General features: G+C 41.0%; 1 protein-coding gene across 4 annotated transcripts in view; it reads left to right on the top strand.

Moving 5' to 3' along the window:
- Positions 1–14,169, top strand: part of NEDD4 (NEDD4 E3 ubiquitin protein ligase) — a 145,948-nt gene that overhangs the window by 119,323 nt on the left and 12,456 nt on the right. For 3 of the 4 annotated variants that reach the window (XM_040226588.1, XM_040226587.1, XM_040226584.1), the window contains 2 exons: positions 4,945–5,174; positions 5,883–6,004. In XM_040226588.1, the coding sequence (XP_040082522.1) occupies positions 4,945–5,174; positions 5,883–6,004 (352 nt within the window). Of the gene's footprint in view, positions 1–4,944; positions 5,499–5,882; positions 6,005–14,169 lie in introns of those variants that run through there. The other variant, XM_040226586.1, reaches the window with a different exon arrangement.

Here is a 14,169-nt window from a genome sequence, read left to right as displayed (position 1 = left end):
ATCTCTGCATAATTTGAATGTACAGCTGTGATTGGAGCACTCCTCTTGTTGTTTATCTCCTTTTGCTTATCAGATATATTCACAACACTTTTTCCATCACCACAAATTCAGTATGTTTAGAACTAAATCTGCCCATCTATTTCATTTCTATTGGTTATGACAGTTTTTTAAGTAATTACTTTTTTAAAATTGAAAGAGCCTTTAAGTTCCATAATGCTTTACAGTTTTCAGAGGTTTCATACACATCACTTCACTTCAGTTGCTCAGTCGTGTCTGACTCTGCGACCCCATGTATCGCAGCGCGCCAGGCCTCCCTGTCTATCACCAACTCCCAGAGTTCACTCAGATTCACATCTGTAGAGTCAGTGATGCCATCCGGCCACCTCATCCTCTATCGTCCCCTTCTCCTCCTGCCCCCAATCCCTCCCAGCATCAAAGTGTTTTCCAATGAGTCAACTCTTCGTGTGACGTGGCCAAAGTACTGGAGTTTCAGCTTTAGCATCATTCCTTCCAAAGAAATCCCAGGGCTGATCTCCTTCAGAATGGACTGGTTGGATCTCCTTGCAGTCCAAGGGACTCTCAAGAGTCTTCTCCAGCACCACAATTCAAAAGCATCAATTCTTCGGCACTCAGCCTTCTTCACAGTCCAACTCTCACATCCGTACATGACCACTGGAAAAACCATAGCCTTGACTAGACGGACCTTAGTCGGCAAAGTAATGTCTCTGCTTTTGAATATGCTATCTAGGTTGGTCATAACTTTTCTTCCAAGGAGTAAGCGTCTTTTAATTTCATGGCTGCAGTCACCATCTGCAGTGATTTGGGAGCCCCCCAAAATAAAGTCTGAAACTGTTTCTACTGTTTCCCCATCTATTTCCCACGGAGTGATGGGACCAGATGCCATGATCTTTGTTTTCTGAATGTTGAGCTTTAAGCCAACTTTTTCACTCTCCTCTTTCACTTTCATCAAGAGGCTTTTTAGTTCTTCTTCACTTTCTGCCATAAGAGTGGTGTCATCTGCATATCTGAGGTTATTGATATTTCTCCCGGCAATCTTGATTCCAGCTTGTGCTTCTTCCAGCCCAGCGTTTCTCATGATGTACTCTGCATAGAAGTTAAATAAGCAGGGTGACAATATACACATGGTTTTATATAATTCCATAATAACTCCTTTTTCCCCCACCTCTGTATTGCCCCTCCCCCCACCCATAACCACTAGTTGTTCCCTCTCTCTCTCTCTCCCTCTTTCGCTGCACTGGGTCTTCGTTGCGGGGGCTTTTCTCTGGTTGTGGCGAGCAAGGGCTTCTTTCTCTTCATGGCAGTGCGTGGGCTCCTCATTTTGGTGGCTTCTCTTGTGGTGGCACTCGGGCTCTTAGGGCACATGGTCTCAGTAGTTGCAGTTCCTGGGCTCTAGGGCACACGTTCAGTAGTTGCTGCGCACAGGGTCAGTTGCCCGTGGCATGTGGGATCTTCCAGAACCAGGGATCAAACCCATGTCTTCTCCATTGGCAAGTGGAATCTTTATTACTGAGCCCCCAAGGATGCCCTGTTCTCTGTATCTGTGAGAGGGATGACCGTTTTTTAACACCTTTCTGATTTGCTTAGGCTTCTCCCCTTGCCTGCAGTTTAGGAGTACTGCCACTAGGTGGCTACGTTGGGTTACACTTCCTTGCCTTCCAAACTGGAAGCCTGGTTTTCCAAAGATTCAAGATGGTTTCTGCTGCCACAAATTTTTCTCATCCAAAACAGGACAAAAATGAACTACAGTACTTATTTAGTGCAAATATGCCTTAATAAAATCTTAAAATATCTTCAGTGTTTTAAACGCATCTTCAATAATAACCTTGTTTTAAAATTGCTCTGGAAATTTGTTTTCTACTTCTTAACATTCTTTGGGTTCTAAGTCTGTTTTGAATTATTTATATGGTAAGTATCTTCACTCTTAATGACAAGACACTGGTGGAATAGAAGTATTAGCTTCTCCATTTGCCAGTCTGAACACTTATAAACACGTTACAGTGTCTAATGGTTGATATTCTCTAAGCAGCAGGTCACAGAACACAAAACCATAATGAAAGTAATAATTTTTATTGAGTTCTGACCACATACTAGGCATTTTCCTTAAGTTACATGTATGATCCTTGTGTAATCTCTGTAATAACTCTATAATGAAGGGACTATTATTATCCATTACTACTATAATGAAGGACTATTATTATCACATCTTAGAGTTGAGGAAGCTGAGGCTCAGAAAAAATAGGCAATGTGATCCAGTTCCATGGTTATTAGCAGCAAAGCCAGGTACAAACCAAGTGGTGCAATGCCAGAGTCCATCCTCCTAACTCACATGACATACCAGATTGGGGATTAAGAGAAGAAATTACCCAGAATGCAAGAAAGGTATATAAGAAGATGAAATTATGAAAGAAAAGATAAGAGACATTAAGCTGTTCCAGAAGAAGAGCCTGAGGAAGAGGCCAAGAATCTGAATCCTTAGTTTAACAAAACGTCCCAAGCAGGATTTAAGAAATAAGACTCCTGTCTGGACACATCACGTCATAGCAAAAGAGCAGAACATCAAGGAAGAGATAAAAATGTGTGAAGCAGTGCTCCAGAGCCTTGAGGTGCCTTTATGCTTTCCCTCCACCTCATCCTTAACATGTCATTAGTTTGGATTAAGGGTGGCTAATCATTATTGAGATCACTGTGTGCCAGGCACTGTGTCAGCACATGCAATGCGTTGTCCCAGTTATTCCTGAATCAGCTCCCTAAGGGTAAATACTTTTATCGTCCCTATTTTATAGATGAGGTAATTAAGTGTTAGAAAAGATGTGCAAGCTGAAGCCCGGACTTGAACACAGGGTCACCTGACTCCAGAATCCAGGCATGATCCACCACTCAGCTCAGGTGTGGAAATTGCTCCTGTGGCCTCCCTTCTGTTGCTGTCGCTCACTCAGAGGGCCCATTCATTTTCTGTCACTCAGGCTGTTTCAGGGGTCTTTCACTGACCGGTGTGTCTTTTGTCTCCCCTCATGTGTGCTTAGTTGCTTAGTCATTTCCGACTCTTTGAGAACCCATGGACTGTAGCCTTCCAGGCTCCTCTGTCCATGGGATTTTCCAGGCAAGAATACTGGAGTTGGTTGCCATTTCCTCCTCCAGGGGATCTTCCCAACCCAGGGATTGAACCCCAGGGTCCTGTGTCTCCTGCGTTGCAGGCAGAGTCTTTACCCACTGAGCCACTGGGAAAGTTCCACTGATATACCTTTTGGATCTGATGGTGTCAGCCTCTGAGAACATAGCTAGCAGTCTGATCCTGCGACTCCCTGCTCAGCAGCTCTTCCTAGGCAGCCTTCACACTGTCTTCACTGCAGCCTCAGAGTGCTTCTGCATCTCCTTCTGCTCGAATCCCTCTCTTTTTCCCCTCCCCCTTCTGTACCATCCAGCTCTCAGATGGCTGGGACCCTTCTCCCTGCCTGCTGTTCCTCAGCCCTTCTCTCCCTTCCCACCCCAGACAGGACTTTCTCTCGAAGCCTCCTTGGTTGTCTCACTTGTAATTAATAGCTCTTTTTTTTTTTTTTTGCCTACAAAACTTTGCTTCTGTTTCTGTTGTTAGCAATTTTCCTACTCTTTTAAATCTCAGAATTAGTAACATTTACATTTGTTTCTCACACACACACCACATTGTAAAGTCCCTGAAGAAGTGACCACATTTTATGCCGTGTTTTCATCCCCTTTTCCTCCCATCTCTGGCCCTTTTGCAGTACCTACCTATAGCATGGACCTGGCCCAGAGTGGGCCTTGAGTAAGTGCTTGTTGAGTCACTTACCTGAACTAGTGGTTTGCCCACTGTCTAAAATCATAAAATTGCTTTTTTTCCAGTCTTACCAGTTTTTTAAATTGCATAAGCAGCAGAGGAAATTGTTTATGGTTTACTTCCTCTGCTGTTTACACAGGGAGGAAGTATACCATACTTCAGTTGCAGCCCTCAGCCTCAGTAGTTGTGGCACATGGGCTTAACTGCTCCACAAAACTTATGTTATACTTATATTGCTTATATAAACTGCTTATATCATTATGTTTCTAAGGGCTTTCCCACTTTTCCTAAGTGTTTTGTGAGTGAAATTGATTTAGAGCTAATCCTCTTTCCTTTTCTTGATTCTACAGAATGTTGATGGCATGTTTTCTTTTCATGGTTTCCACTGGAACATTGCACACAGAGTACTCAAAAATAAAACATTCAGATATATTTCTATATAATTTACAGTAAGGTCTGCCTAAAAGCATAGTTATCTACATTTGTCATATAAGCAAATTATGTACAAAAGATAAATGAAGCAGTGTAGCTCATTCATTAAGAACAGAGGCTCAGAAGCTAAGACTTTCTTAACTTGTATCTTTAGTTTCTTCATCCATAAAATGAAGACAGTAATAGTAGGTTCTTCATAGTGTTGTTATGAGGAGTAACTAAGTTAACCCATTAAAATTCTGGGAACAGTGTTGGCACAGTCTGTAAAAGTTAGCACCTGTTAATGAGTGAAGTAGACAGGCTCCAGAGAGGAAATACGGAGGGCAGGGGAGAACCCTAAGCTGACAGGCAGACAAGTATTGATAGCAGGCAGTGACTTGACTGACTGTCGGTCACAGAATATCTTTCTTGGATCTTAAGGTGGAAATGACTTCTCATGAAATGCCTTCATGTGAGTGTTACTGTCACCATCAATAGCTGCTTCTTCAGTGAAAATGAGAAGTCTTTGTTATTACGTGACTAGAGAAAATGCATGAGTTCTTTAATATTGTTGAGGGAATACAAGACAATATACCTAGGTCTGTTATCCCTGAAAAAGAATCTTGGGCACAGGAATAGAATACAGTGAATTTTATAACGTTCATGAGAGAAATGTGTGTTGAACTGATTTAAACAGTCTCTCTTCTCTGGATTTTCAGAATGACATTCCAAACAAATTTGAAATGAAACTTCGCCGTGCAACTGTTCTTGAGGACTCTTACAGGAGGATTATGGGGGTCAAGAGAGCAGACTTCCTCAAGGCTAGACTGTGGATTGAGTTTGATGGTGAAAAGGGACTAGATTATGGAGGAGTTGCCAGAGAATGGTTCTTTCTGATTTCAAAGGAAATGTTTAACCCTTATTATGGGTTGTTTGAATATTCTGCTACGTAAGTACCTTTACAATGACTGTACAGAAAAAAAAAAATCGCTGTTTTGAAAATAACAGAGTAATGTGATGGGAGGGAAATGTAAGTCACAATGTGCCAGAGAAGGGGAGAGGGTAACTAATGTTGTTTCAGAAATAACTTTTAAAAGTTACAGTGAAATATACATAACATGAAATTTACCATTCTTATCATGTTAAGTGCATTCGTTGCTGTGCAACCATCACCACCATCTACCTCCAGAACTTTTTCATCATCCCACACTGAAACTGTATCCTTTAAATGTGATCTCCCCCATGCCCCAGCATTAATCATTCCACTTTCTGTTTCTATGAACTGGACTAGTCTCAGTACCTTGTATAAGTAGAATCATACAGTATTTGACTTAACTGACTTAACTTCATTAGCGTAGTGTTCTCAAAGTTTATCCATGTAGCAGTATGTGGTAGAATTTCCTTCCTTTTGAAGGCTAATATCCCATTATGTGTCTATACCACATTTATTTATCCATTTAACTTTCAAAAACATTTGGATTGTTTCCACCTTTTGAACAAAATGACTATTTTAAAAACCATTAAATCCAGTGGTCTAATATGGTTGTAATAGAGTTGAACAACTGTAGAAAGAGGGAGACAATTTACAGTTAATTGTCATATTAAATTTTTTATATGAAATATAGAAGAGAGCATTTAAATGTGGTTGTCTTTACAGGGATAATTATACCCTACAGATAAATCCCAATTCTGGACTGTGTAATGAAGATCACCTCTCTTACTTCAAGTTTATTGGTCGGGTAGCTGGGATGGCAGTGTATCATGGCAAACTGTTGGATGGTTAGTGTTTTTTTTTAATTGGAGGTTAATTGCTTTACATGTTGTGTTGGTTTCCACAATACATCAACGTGAATCAGCCGTGTGTGTGTGTGTGTGTGTGTGTGTATATATCTCTCCTCCCTCGTGAGTCTCCCTTCCACCCAACCCCCCACCCCACCCCCCTCACTTGCCACAGAGCTGAGCTGAGCTCCCTGTGTTATACAGCAGCTTCCCACTAGCTATCTTATTTTACACATGGTAGTGTATATGTTTTTTTTCTTTTTATTTTTATTCATTTTAATTGGAGGCTAATTACTTTACAATATTATCATAGTTTTTGCATTACATTCATATGAATCAGCCATGGGTGTACATGTGTTCCCCATCCTGACCCTCTCTCCCACCTCCCTCCCCATCCCATCCCTCAGGGTCATCCCAGTGCATCAGCCCTGAGCACCCTGTTTCATGCATAGAACCTGGACTGCCAATCTGTTTCACATAGGATAATATACATGTTTCGATGCTATTCTCTCAAATCATCCCACCCTCACCTTCTCCCACAGAGTTTAATGTTTGTTCTTTACATCTCTGTCTCTTTTGCTGTCTTGCATATAGGGTCATCATTACCATCTTTCTAAATTCCATATATATGCATTAATATACTGTATTGGTGTTCTTCTTTTTGACTTACTTCACTCTGTATAATAGGCTCCAGTTTCATCCACCTCATTAGAACTGATTCAAATGCATTCTTTTTAATAGCTGAGTAATATTCCATTGTATATATGTACCACAGCTTTCTTATTCATTTGTCTGCCGATGGACATCTAGGTTGCTTCCATGTCCTGGCTATTGTAAATAGTGCTGTGATGAACATTGGGGTACACGTGTCTCTTTCAATTCTGATTTCCTCAGTGTGTATGCCCAGCAGTGGGATTGCTGGGTCTTACGGCAGTTCTATTTCCAGTTTTTTAAGGACTCTCCACACTGTTCTCCATAGTGGCTGTACTAGTTTGCATTCCCACCAATAGTGTAAGAGGGTTCCTTTTTTCTCTGCACCCTTTTCAGCATATATTGTTTGTAGACTTTTGGATAGCAGCCATTCTGACTGGCGTGAGATGATACCCCATTGTAGTTTTGATGTGCATTTCTCTGATAATGAGTGATGTTGAGCATCTTTTCATGTGTTTGTTAGCCATCTGTATGTCTTCTCTGGAGAAATGTCTGTTTAGTTTTTTGGTCCATTATTTGATTGGATCGCCTATTTTTCTGGAATTGAACTTCAGGAGTTGCTTGTATATTTTTGAGATTAGTTGTTTGTCAGGTGCTTCGTTTGCTATTATTTTCTCCCATTCTGAAGACTGTCTTTTCACTTTGCTTATAGTTTCCTTTGTTGTGCAAAAGCTTTTAAGTTTAACTAGGTCCCATTTGTTTATTTTTGCTTTTATTTCCATTGCTCTGGGAGGTGGGTCATAGAGGATCCTGCTATGATTTACATCAGAGAGTGTTTTGCCAATGTTTTCCTCTAGGAGTTTTATAGTTTCTGGTCTTACATTTAGATCTTTAATCCATTTTGAGTTTATTTTTGTGTATGCTGTTAGAAAGTGTTCTAGTTTCATTCTTTTACTAGTGGTTGACCAATTTTCCCAGCACCACTTGTTAAAGAGATTGTCTTTTCTTCATTGTATATTCTTGCTTCCTTTGTCAAAGATAAGGTGTCCATAGGTACGTGGATTTATCTCTGGGCTTGCTATTTTGTTCCATTGATCTATGTTTCTGTCTTTGTGCCAGTGCCATACTGTCTTGATGACTGTTGCATTTTAGTAGAGCCTGAAGTCAGGCAGGTTGATTCCTCCAGTTCCATTCTTCTTTCTCAAGATTGCTTTGCCTATTCGAGGTTTTTTGTATTTCCATACAAATTGTGAAATTATTTGTTCTAGTTCTCTGAAAAATACTGTTGGTAGCTTGAGAGGGATTGCATTGAATCTACAGATTGCTTTGGGTAGTATACTCATTTTCACTATATTGAGTCTTCCGATCCATGAACATGGTATATTTCTCCATCTATTTGTGTCATCTTTGATTTTTTTCATCGGTGTTTTATAGTTTTCTATATATAGGTCTTTTGTTTCTTTAGGTAGATTTATTCCTAAGTATTTTATTTTCTTCATTGCAATGGTGAATGGAATTGTTTCCTTAATTTCTGTTTTCTCATTGTTAGTGTATAGGAATGCAAGGGATTTCTGTGATATAATTTTATATCCTGCAACTTTACTATATTCATTGATTGGCTCTAGTAATTTTCTGGTGGAGTCTTTAGGGTTTTCTATGTAGAGGATCATGTCATCTGCAAACAGTGAGAGTTTTACTTCTTGTTTTCCAATCTGGATTCCTTTTGTTTCTTTTTCTTCCCTGACTGCTATGGGTAAAACTTCCAAAACTATGTTGAATAGTAATGGTGAGAGTGGGCATCCTTGTCTTGTTCCTGACTTTAGGGGAAATGCTTTCAATTTTTCACCATTGAGGATAATGTTTGCTGTGGGTTTATCATATATGGCTTTTATTATGTTGAGGTATGTTCCTTCTATGCCTGCTTTCTGGAGGGTTTTAATCATAAATGGATGTCGAATTTTGTCAAAGGCTTTCTCTGCATCTCTTGAGACAATCATATGGTTTTTATCTTTCAATTTGTTAATGTGATGTATCACATTGATTGATTTGCAAATACTAAAGAATCCTTGCATCCCAGGGATAAAGCCCACTTGGTCATGATGTATGATTTTTTTAATATGTTGTTGAATTCTGTTTGCTAGAATTTTGTTAAGGATTTTTGCATCTTTGTTCATCAGTGATATGGGCCTGTAGTTTTCTTTTTTTGTGGCATCTTTGTCTCGTTTTGGTATTAGGGTGATGGTGGCCTCATAGAATGAGTTTGGAAGTTTACCTTCCTCTGCAATTTTCTGGAAGAGTTTAAGTAGGATAGGTGTTAGCTCTTCTCTAAATTTTTGGCAGAATTTAGCTGTGAAGCTGTCTGGTCCTGGGCTTTTGTCTGTTGGAAGATTTCTGATTACAGTTTTGATTTCTGTGCTTGTGATGGGTCTGTTAAGATTTTCTATTTCTTCCTGGTTCAGTTTTGAAAAGTTATACTTTCCTAAGAATTTGTCCATTTCTTCCAAATTGTCCTATTTATTGGCTTATAGTTGCTGATAGTAGTCTCTTATGATCCTTTGTATTTCTGCATTGTCTGTTGTGATTTCTCTGATTCCATTTCTAATTTTGTTGATTTGATTCTTCTTCCTTTTTTTCTTGATGAGTCTGGCTAATGGTTTGTCTATCTTATTTATCTTCTCATAGAACCAGCTTCTAGCTTGGTTGATTTTGGCTATGGTCACTTTTGTTTCTTTTTCATTCATTTCTGTCCTAATTTTTATGATTTCTTTCCTTCTACTAACCCTGGGGTGCTTAATTTCTTCTTTTTCTAGTTGCTTTAGGTGTAGAGTTAGATTATTTATTTGATTTCGCTCCTGTTTCTTGAGGTAGGCTTTTATTGCTATGAACCTTCACCTTAGCACTGCTTTTACTGAATCCCATAGGTTTGGGGTTGTGATTTCATTTTCATTTGTTTCTATGCATATTTTGATTTTTTTTTCTTCTGTGATTTGTTGGTTATTCAGAAGTGTGTTGTTTAGCCTCCATATGTTTTATTATGGTGTTACTGTTAATTTCCCCTTTCATACTTGTTAGCATGTGCCTTACATATTGTTGTGCTCCTATGTTGGGTGCATATGTATTTATAATTGTTATATCTTCTTCCTGGATTGATCTTTTGATCATTTATTTAGCGTTCTTCTTTGTCTCTTTTCACGCCCTTTATTTCAAAGTCTATTTTATCTCATATGAGTATTGCTACTCCTGCTTTCTTTTGGTCTCTGTTTTCATGAAATATCTTTTTCCAGCCCTTCGCTTTCAGTTTATATGTGTCCCTAGGTTTGAGGTGGGTCTCATGTAGACAGCATATAGAGGGGTCTTGTTTTTGTATCCATTCAGCCAGTCTTTGTCCTTTGATTGGGGCATTCAACCCATTTACATTTAAGGTAATTATTGATAAGTATGGTCCTGTTGCCATTTACTTTGTTGTTTGGGGTTTGAATTTATAAACCTTTTCTGTGTTTCCTGTCTAGAGAAATCCTTTAGCATTTGTTGAAGAGCTGGTTTGATGGTCCTGAATTCTCTCAGCTTTTTCTTGTCTGTAGAGCTTTTGATTTCTCCTTCATACTTGAATGAGATCCTTGCTGGGTACAATAATCTGGGCTGTAGGTTTTTCTCTTTCATCACTTTAAGTATGTCCTGCCATTCCCTTCTGGCTTGAAGAGTTTCTATTGAAGATCAGTTGTTATCCTTTTGGGGATCCCCTTGTGAGTTATTTGTTGTTTTTCCCTTGCTGCTTTAAATATTTGTTCTTTGTGTTTGATCTTCATTAATTTGATTGATATGTGTCTTGGGGTGTTTCACCTTGGATTTATCCTATTTTGGACTCTCTGGGTTTTTTGGACTTGGGTGGCTATTTCCTTCCCCATTTTCGGGAAGGTTTCAACTATTATCTCCTCAAGTATTGTCTTATGGCCTTTCTTTTTGTCTTTTTCTTCTGAGACTCCTATGATTCGAATGTTGGGGCATTTAATATTGTCCCAGAGGTCTCTGAGGTTGTCCTCATTTCTTTTACTTCTTTTTTCCTCTCTGCTTCATTTATTTCCACCATTCTATCTTCCACCTCACTTATCCTATTTTCTGCCTCAGTTATTCTACTGTTGGTTCCCTCCAGAGTGCTTTTGATCTCAGTTATTGCATTATTCCTTATTGATTGACTCGTCTTTATTTCTTCTAGATCCTTGTTAAACTTTTCTAGCATCTTCTCAATCCTTGTCTCCAGACTATTTATCTGTAGCTCCATTTTGTTTTCAAGATTTTGGGTCATTTTTACTATTATTATTCTGAATTCTTTTTCAGGTAGACTCCCTATCCCCTCTTTTGTTTGGTTTGGTGGGCTTTTATCATGTTCCTTTACCTGCTGAATAGTTCTCTGCCTTTTCATCTTGTTGAGTTTGTTGTGTTTGGGGTGGCCTTTCTGTATGTTGGAGTTTTGTGGTTCCTCTTTATTGTGGAGGTTCCTCCCTGTGGGTGCGTTTGGATGAGTGGGTTGTCAAGGTTTCCTGGCTAAGGAACCTTGCATCAGTGTTCTGGTGGGTGGAGCTGGATCTCTTCTCTCTGGAGTTCAATGAAATGTCCAGTAGTGAGTTTTGAGGTGTCTATAGGTTTGGTGTGACTTTTGGCCACCTGTATTTTTGTGTGGAGAATTAGCTTGGTATGTCTTGCTCTGAAACTTGTTGGTTCTTGGGTGGAGCTTGGTTTCAGTGTAGGTATGGAGGCTTTTGGATGAACTCTTGTCGATTAATGTTCCCTGGAGTCAGGAGTTTTCTGGTGTTCTCAAGTTTTGGATTTAAGCCTCCTGCCTCTGGCTTTCAGTCTTATTCTTACAGTAGCCTCAAGACTTCTCCATCCATATAGCACCGACGATAAAACATGTAGGTTAATGGTGAAAAGATTCTCCATAGTGGGGGAAACCCATAGAGTTTCACAAAGTTACATAGAGAAGTGAAGAGGGAGGAAGGAGATGGAGGTGACCAGGAGGAGAAGAGGGGGTATCAAAAGGGGAGAGAGCAGTCTAGCAGGTAATCAATTCCCTATTTGCTCTCCACAGTCTGGAACACTCAAGAGAGTTTCACAGAGTTCCGTAGAGAAGAGAAAAGGGAGGAAGGAGATAGAGGTGACCAGAAGGAGAGGCAGGGAGTCAAAAGGAGAGAGACCTATCTAGCCTGTGATGAGTTCCCTAAGTGTTCTCCACAGCCCAGAATATCCAAAGAGATTCACAGAATTAAGTAGAGAAGAGAAGCGGGAGGGAGGAGATAGAGGTGACCTGGGGGAGAAAAAGGAGTGTCAAAAGGGGAGAGAGCAATCAAGCCAGTAATCACACTCCTGAGTAAAAATGGGTACTGACGATTGGATTCTTAAAGGTACAGAATTGATAACAAATACCGAAAAGCAAAGATTAAAAATCTAGAGTAGCAGTTAGACTCTCAAAAATACAGTATTAAAAAAAACCCAAAATTGCAAAAGTTATAAAAAATATACATATATATGAAATGTGCTTTAAAAATAGGGTTTTTTTGCAAGATGATAGTAGGTTTTAAAAATGAAAATTAAAGGAATAATAAGGAACCTAAAAATTACAAAATGATAATAGTAAAATATATCTAGGAATTTCTCTGGAGCTGTTGAGGGCAGTGTGGGGTCAGTTCAGTTTCAGATAGTTCCTTGTTCCAGCTTATACTTCTTCCCAGGGTCTATGCTGCTGCTGCTGCTAAGTCACTTCAGTCGTGTCTAACTCTGTGTGACCCCATAGATGGCAGCCCACCAGGCTCCCCTGTCTCCGGGATTCTCCAGGCAAGAACACTGGAGTGGGTTGCCATTTCCTTCTCCAATGCATGAAAGTGAAAAATGAAAGTGAAGTCGCTCAGTCATGTCCAACTCTTTGTGACCCCATGGACTGCAGCCTACCAGGCTCTCTGTCCATGGGATTTTCCAGGCAAGAGTACTGGAGTGGGTTGCCATTGCCTTCTTCCCCAGGGTCTATAGGTCCCTTCCAATGTAGCCAGTGCTAACTACAGGATTTTAATCTGTTGCACCTGTCACTTCCAAAGTGGTTCCCTCTTCTTTGTTTATTTTGGCTTCCTCTGCAAGTCTCTTCAGTATGTAACTTCTGCCCTGATACAAGGGGGTGAAAGTGGTCATTTATTTAGGCTCACTTGTTCAACTGTGTTGCGGGGAGGGAGGAACACTGCAAACAAATATCACTGGCGTGTGTGGGGAGTGCTCGCAGTGTCTGGGCCACTCTGGGTTTGCCCCCACTCATAGCATGTGTGCTTTCCTGGTCTACACTGCTCAGGCTCCAGGTTGCTCCGCAGGGGAACTGTCTAAGGTGGCCCTAGGTTGCGTGCACTTTCCAGGTCTAAGCCACTCAGGTTCAGGTTCTCGGGTACTCCGCAAAGGCACAGACTCAGTTGGGCCTGCGTTTTGTGCCCTTCCCAGGTCCGAGCAGCTCAGGTAACCAGGTACTTGGTGAGTGCACACTCCCCAGGTGGGGCAGTGCATCTTATCACCTCCCCCATCCCAGATGCTCAGTTTCCTGGGTGCGCAGTGGGAGTGCTGTCTCAGGTGTGCCGTGTGTCTCCTCTGGGGAGCTGATCTCTGGCTGCGATCCTCCTGGTGGATGTCAACTGTCCAGGATCCCAGGAAGACTTGGTTAGCAACTGGAAGCCTACTTGCAGTTTGGTAGAGGATGCCATCCCTGGGGCTGAGTTTGCCCCTTGCCTTCTGGCTCTGGCTGTCGCCCGGCTGCCTCTCTGCCTCCAGTGGAGGATGAGCCAGTCTGCTGTTGGCTAGCTCTCCTGTGATATTTGCTCTTTGTTCTGTGAGCAGACCCTGCAGTGCCTTAGGTTAGAGCTTTTTGCGGGAAAGTTCTCTCTCTCTTTCCTCTTTTTTTTTTTTCCCCTCTCTCTGGCTATCCCACAGTTTGGGTTGCTATCTCATGTTAGCTCCCTCAGATTGCCCTCAGGGCATTCAGGCCCAGTCCTTACCCTAAGCAATGCCGCCTGCGCCTCCCTGTTCTGCCCCCGCTTGCTGGTGGCGGACGCCAGCGTCTGGGCTACTTCTCTGCTGGGAGTTGCAGTTAGGCGTGTAATCTGTGGGTTTTATTTATTTTTTCCTCCCGGTTATGTTGCCCTCTGAGATCCCAAAACTCCCCACAGACCCACCAGTGAAAGGGTTTCCTGGTGTTTGGAAACTTCTCCTCTTTTGTGACTCCCTCACCAGGATGGGTCTCCATCCCTAACTGTTTTGTCACTCTTTTTATCTTTTTATATTTTGTCCTACCTCCTTTCAAAGACAATGGGCTGCCTTTCTGGGTGCCTGGTGTCCTCCGCCAGCATCCAGAAGTTGTTTTGTGGTATTTGCTCAGTGTTCAAATGATCTTTGGATGAATTTGTGGGCGAGAAAGTGGTCTCCCTGTCCTGTTCCTCTCCCATCTTAGTACTGCCCCCTGGTAGTGTATGTGTTTTAATGCTACTCTT

The sequence above is a fragment of the Oryx dammah genome, unplaced genomic scaffold (genome assembly GCF_014754425.2).
Source record: "Oryx dammah isolate SB20612 unplaced genomic scaffold, SCBI_Odam_1.1 HiC_scaffold_26, whole genome shotgun sequence".
NCBI classification, from domain to species: Eukaryota; Metazoa; Chordata; class Mammalia; order Artiodactyla; family Bovidae; genus Oryx; species Oryx dammah.
This window is presented reverse-complemented; position numbering and strand designations above follow the sequence as displayed.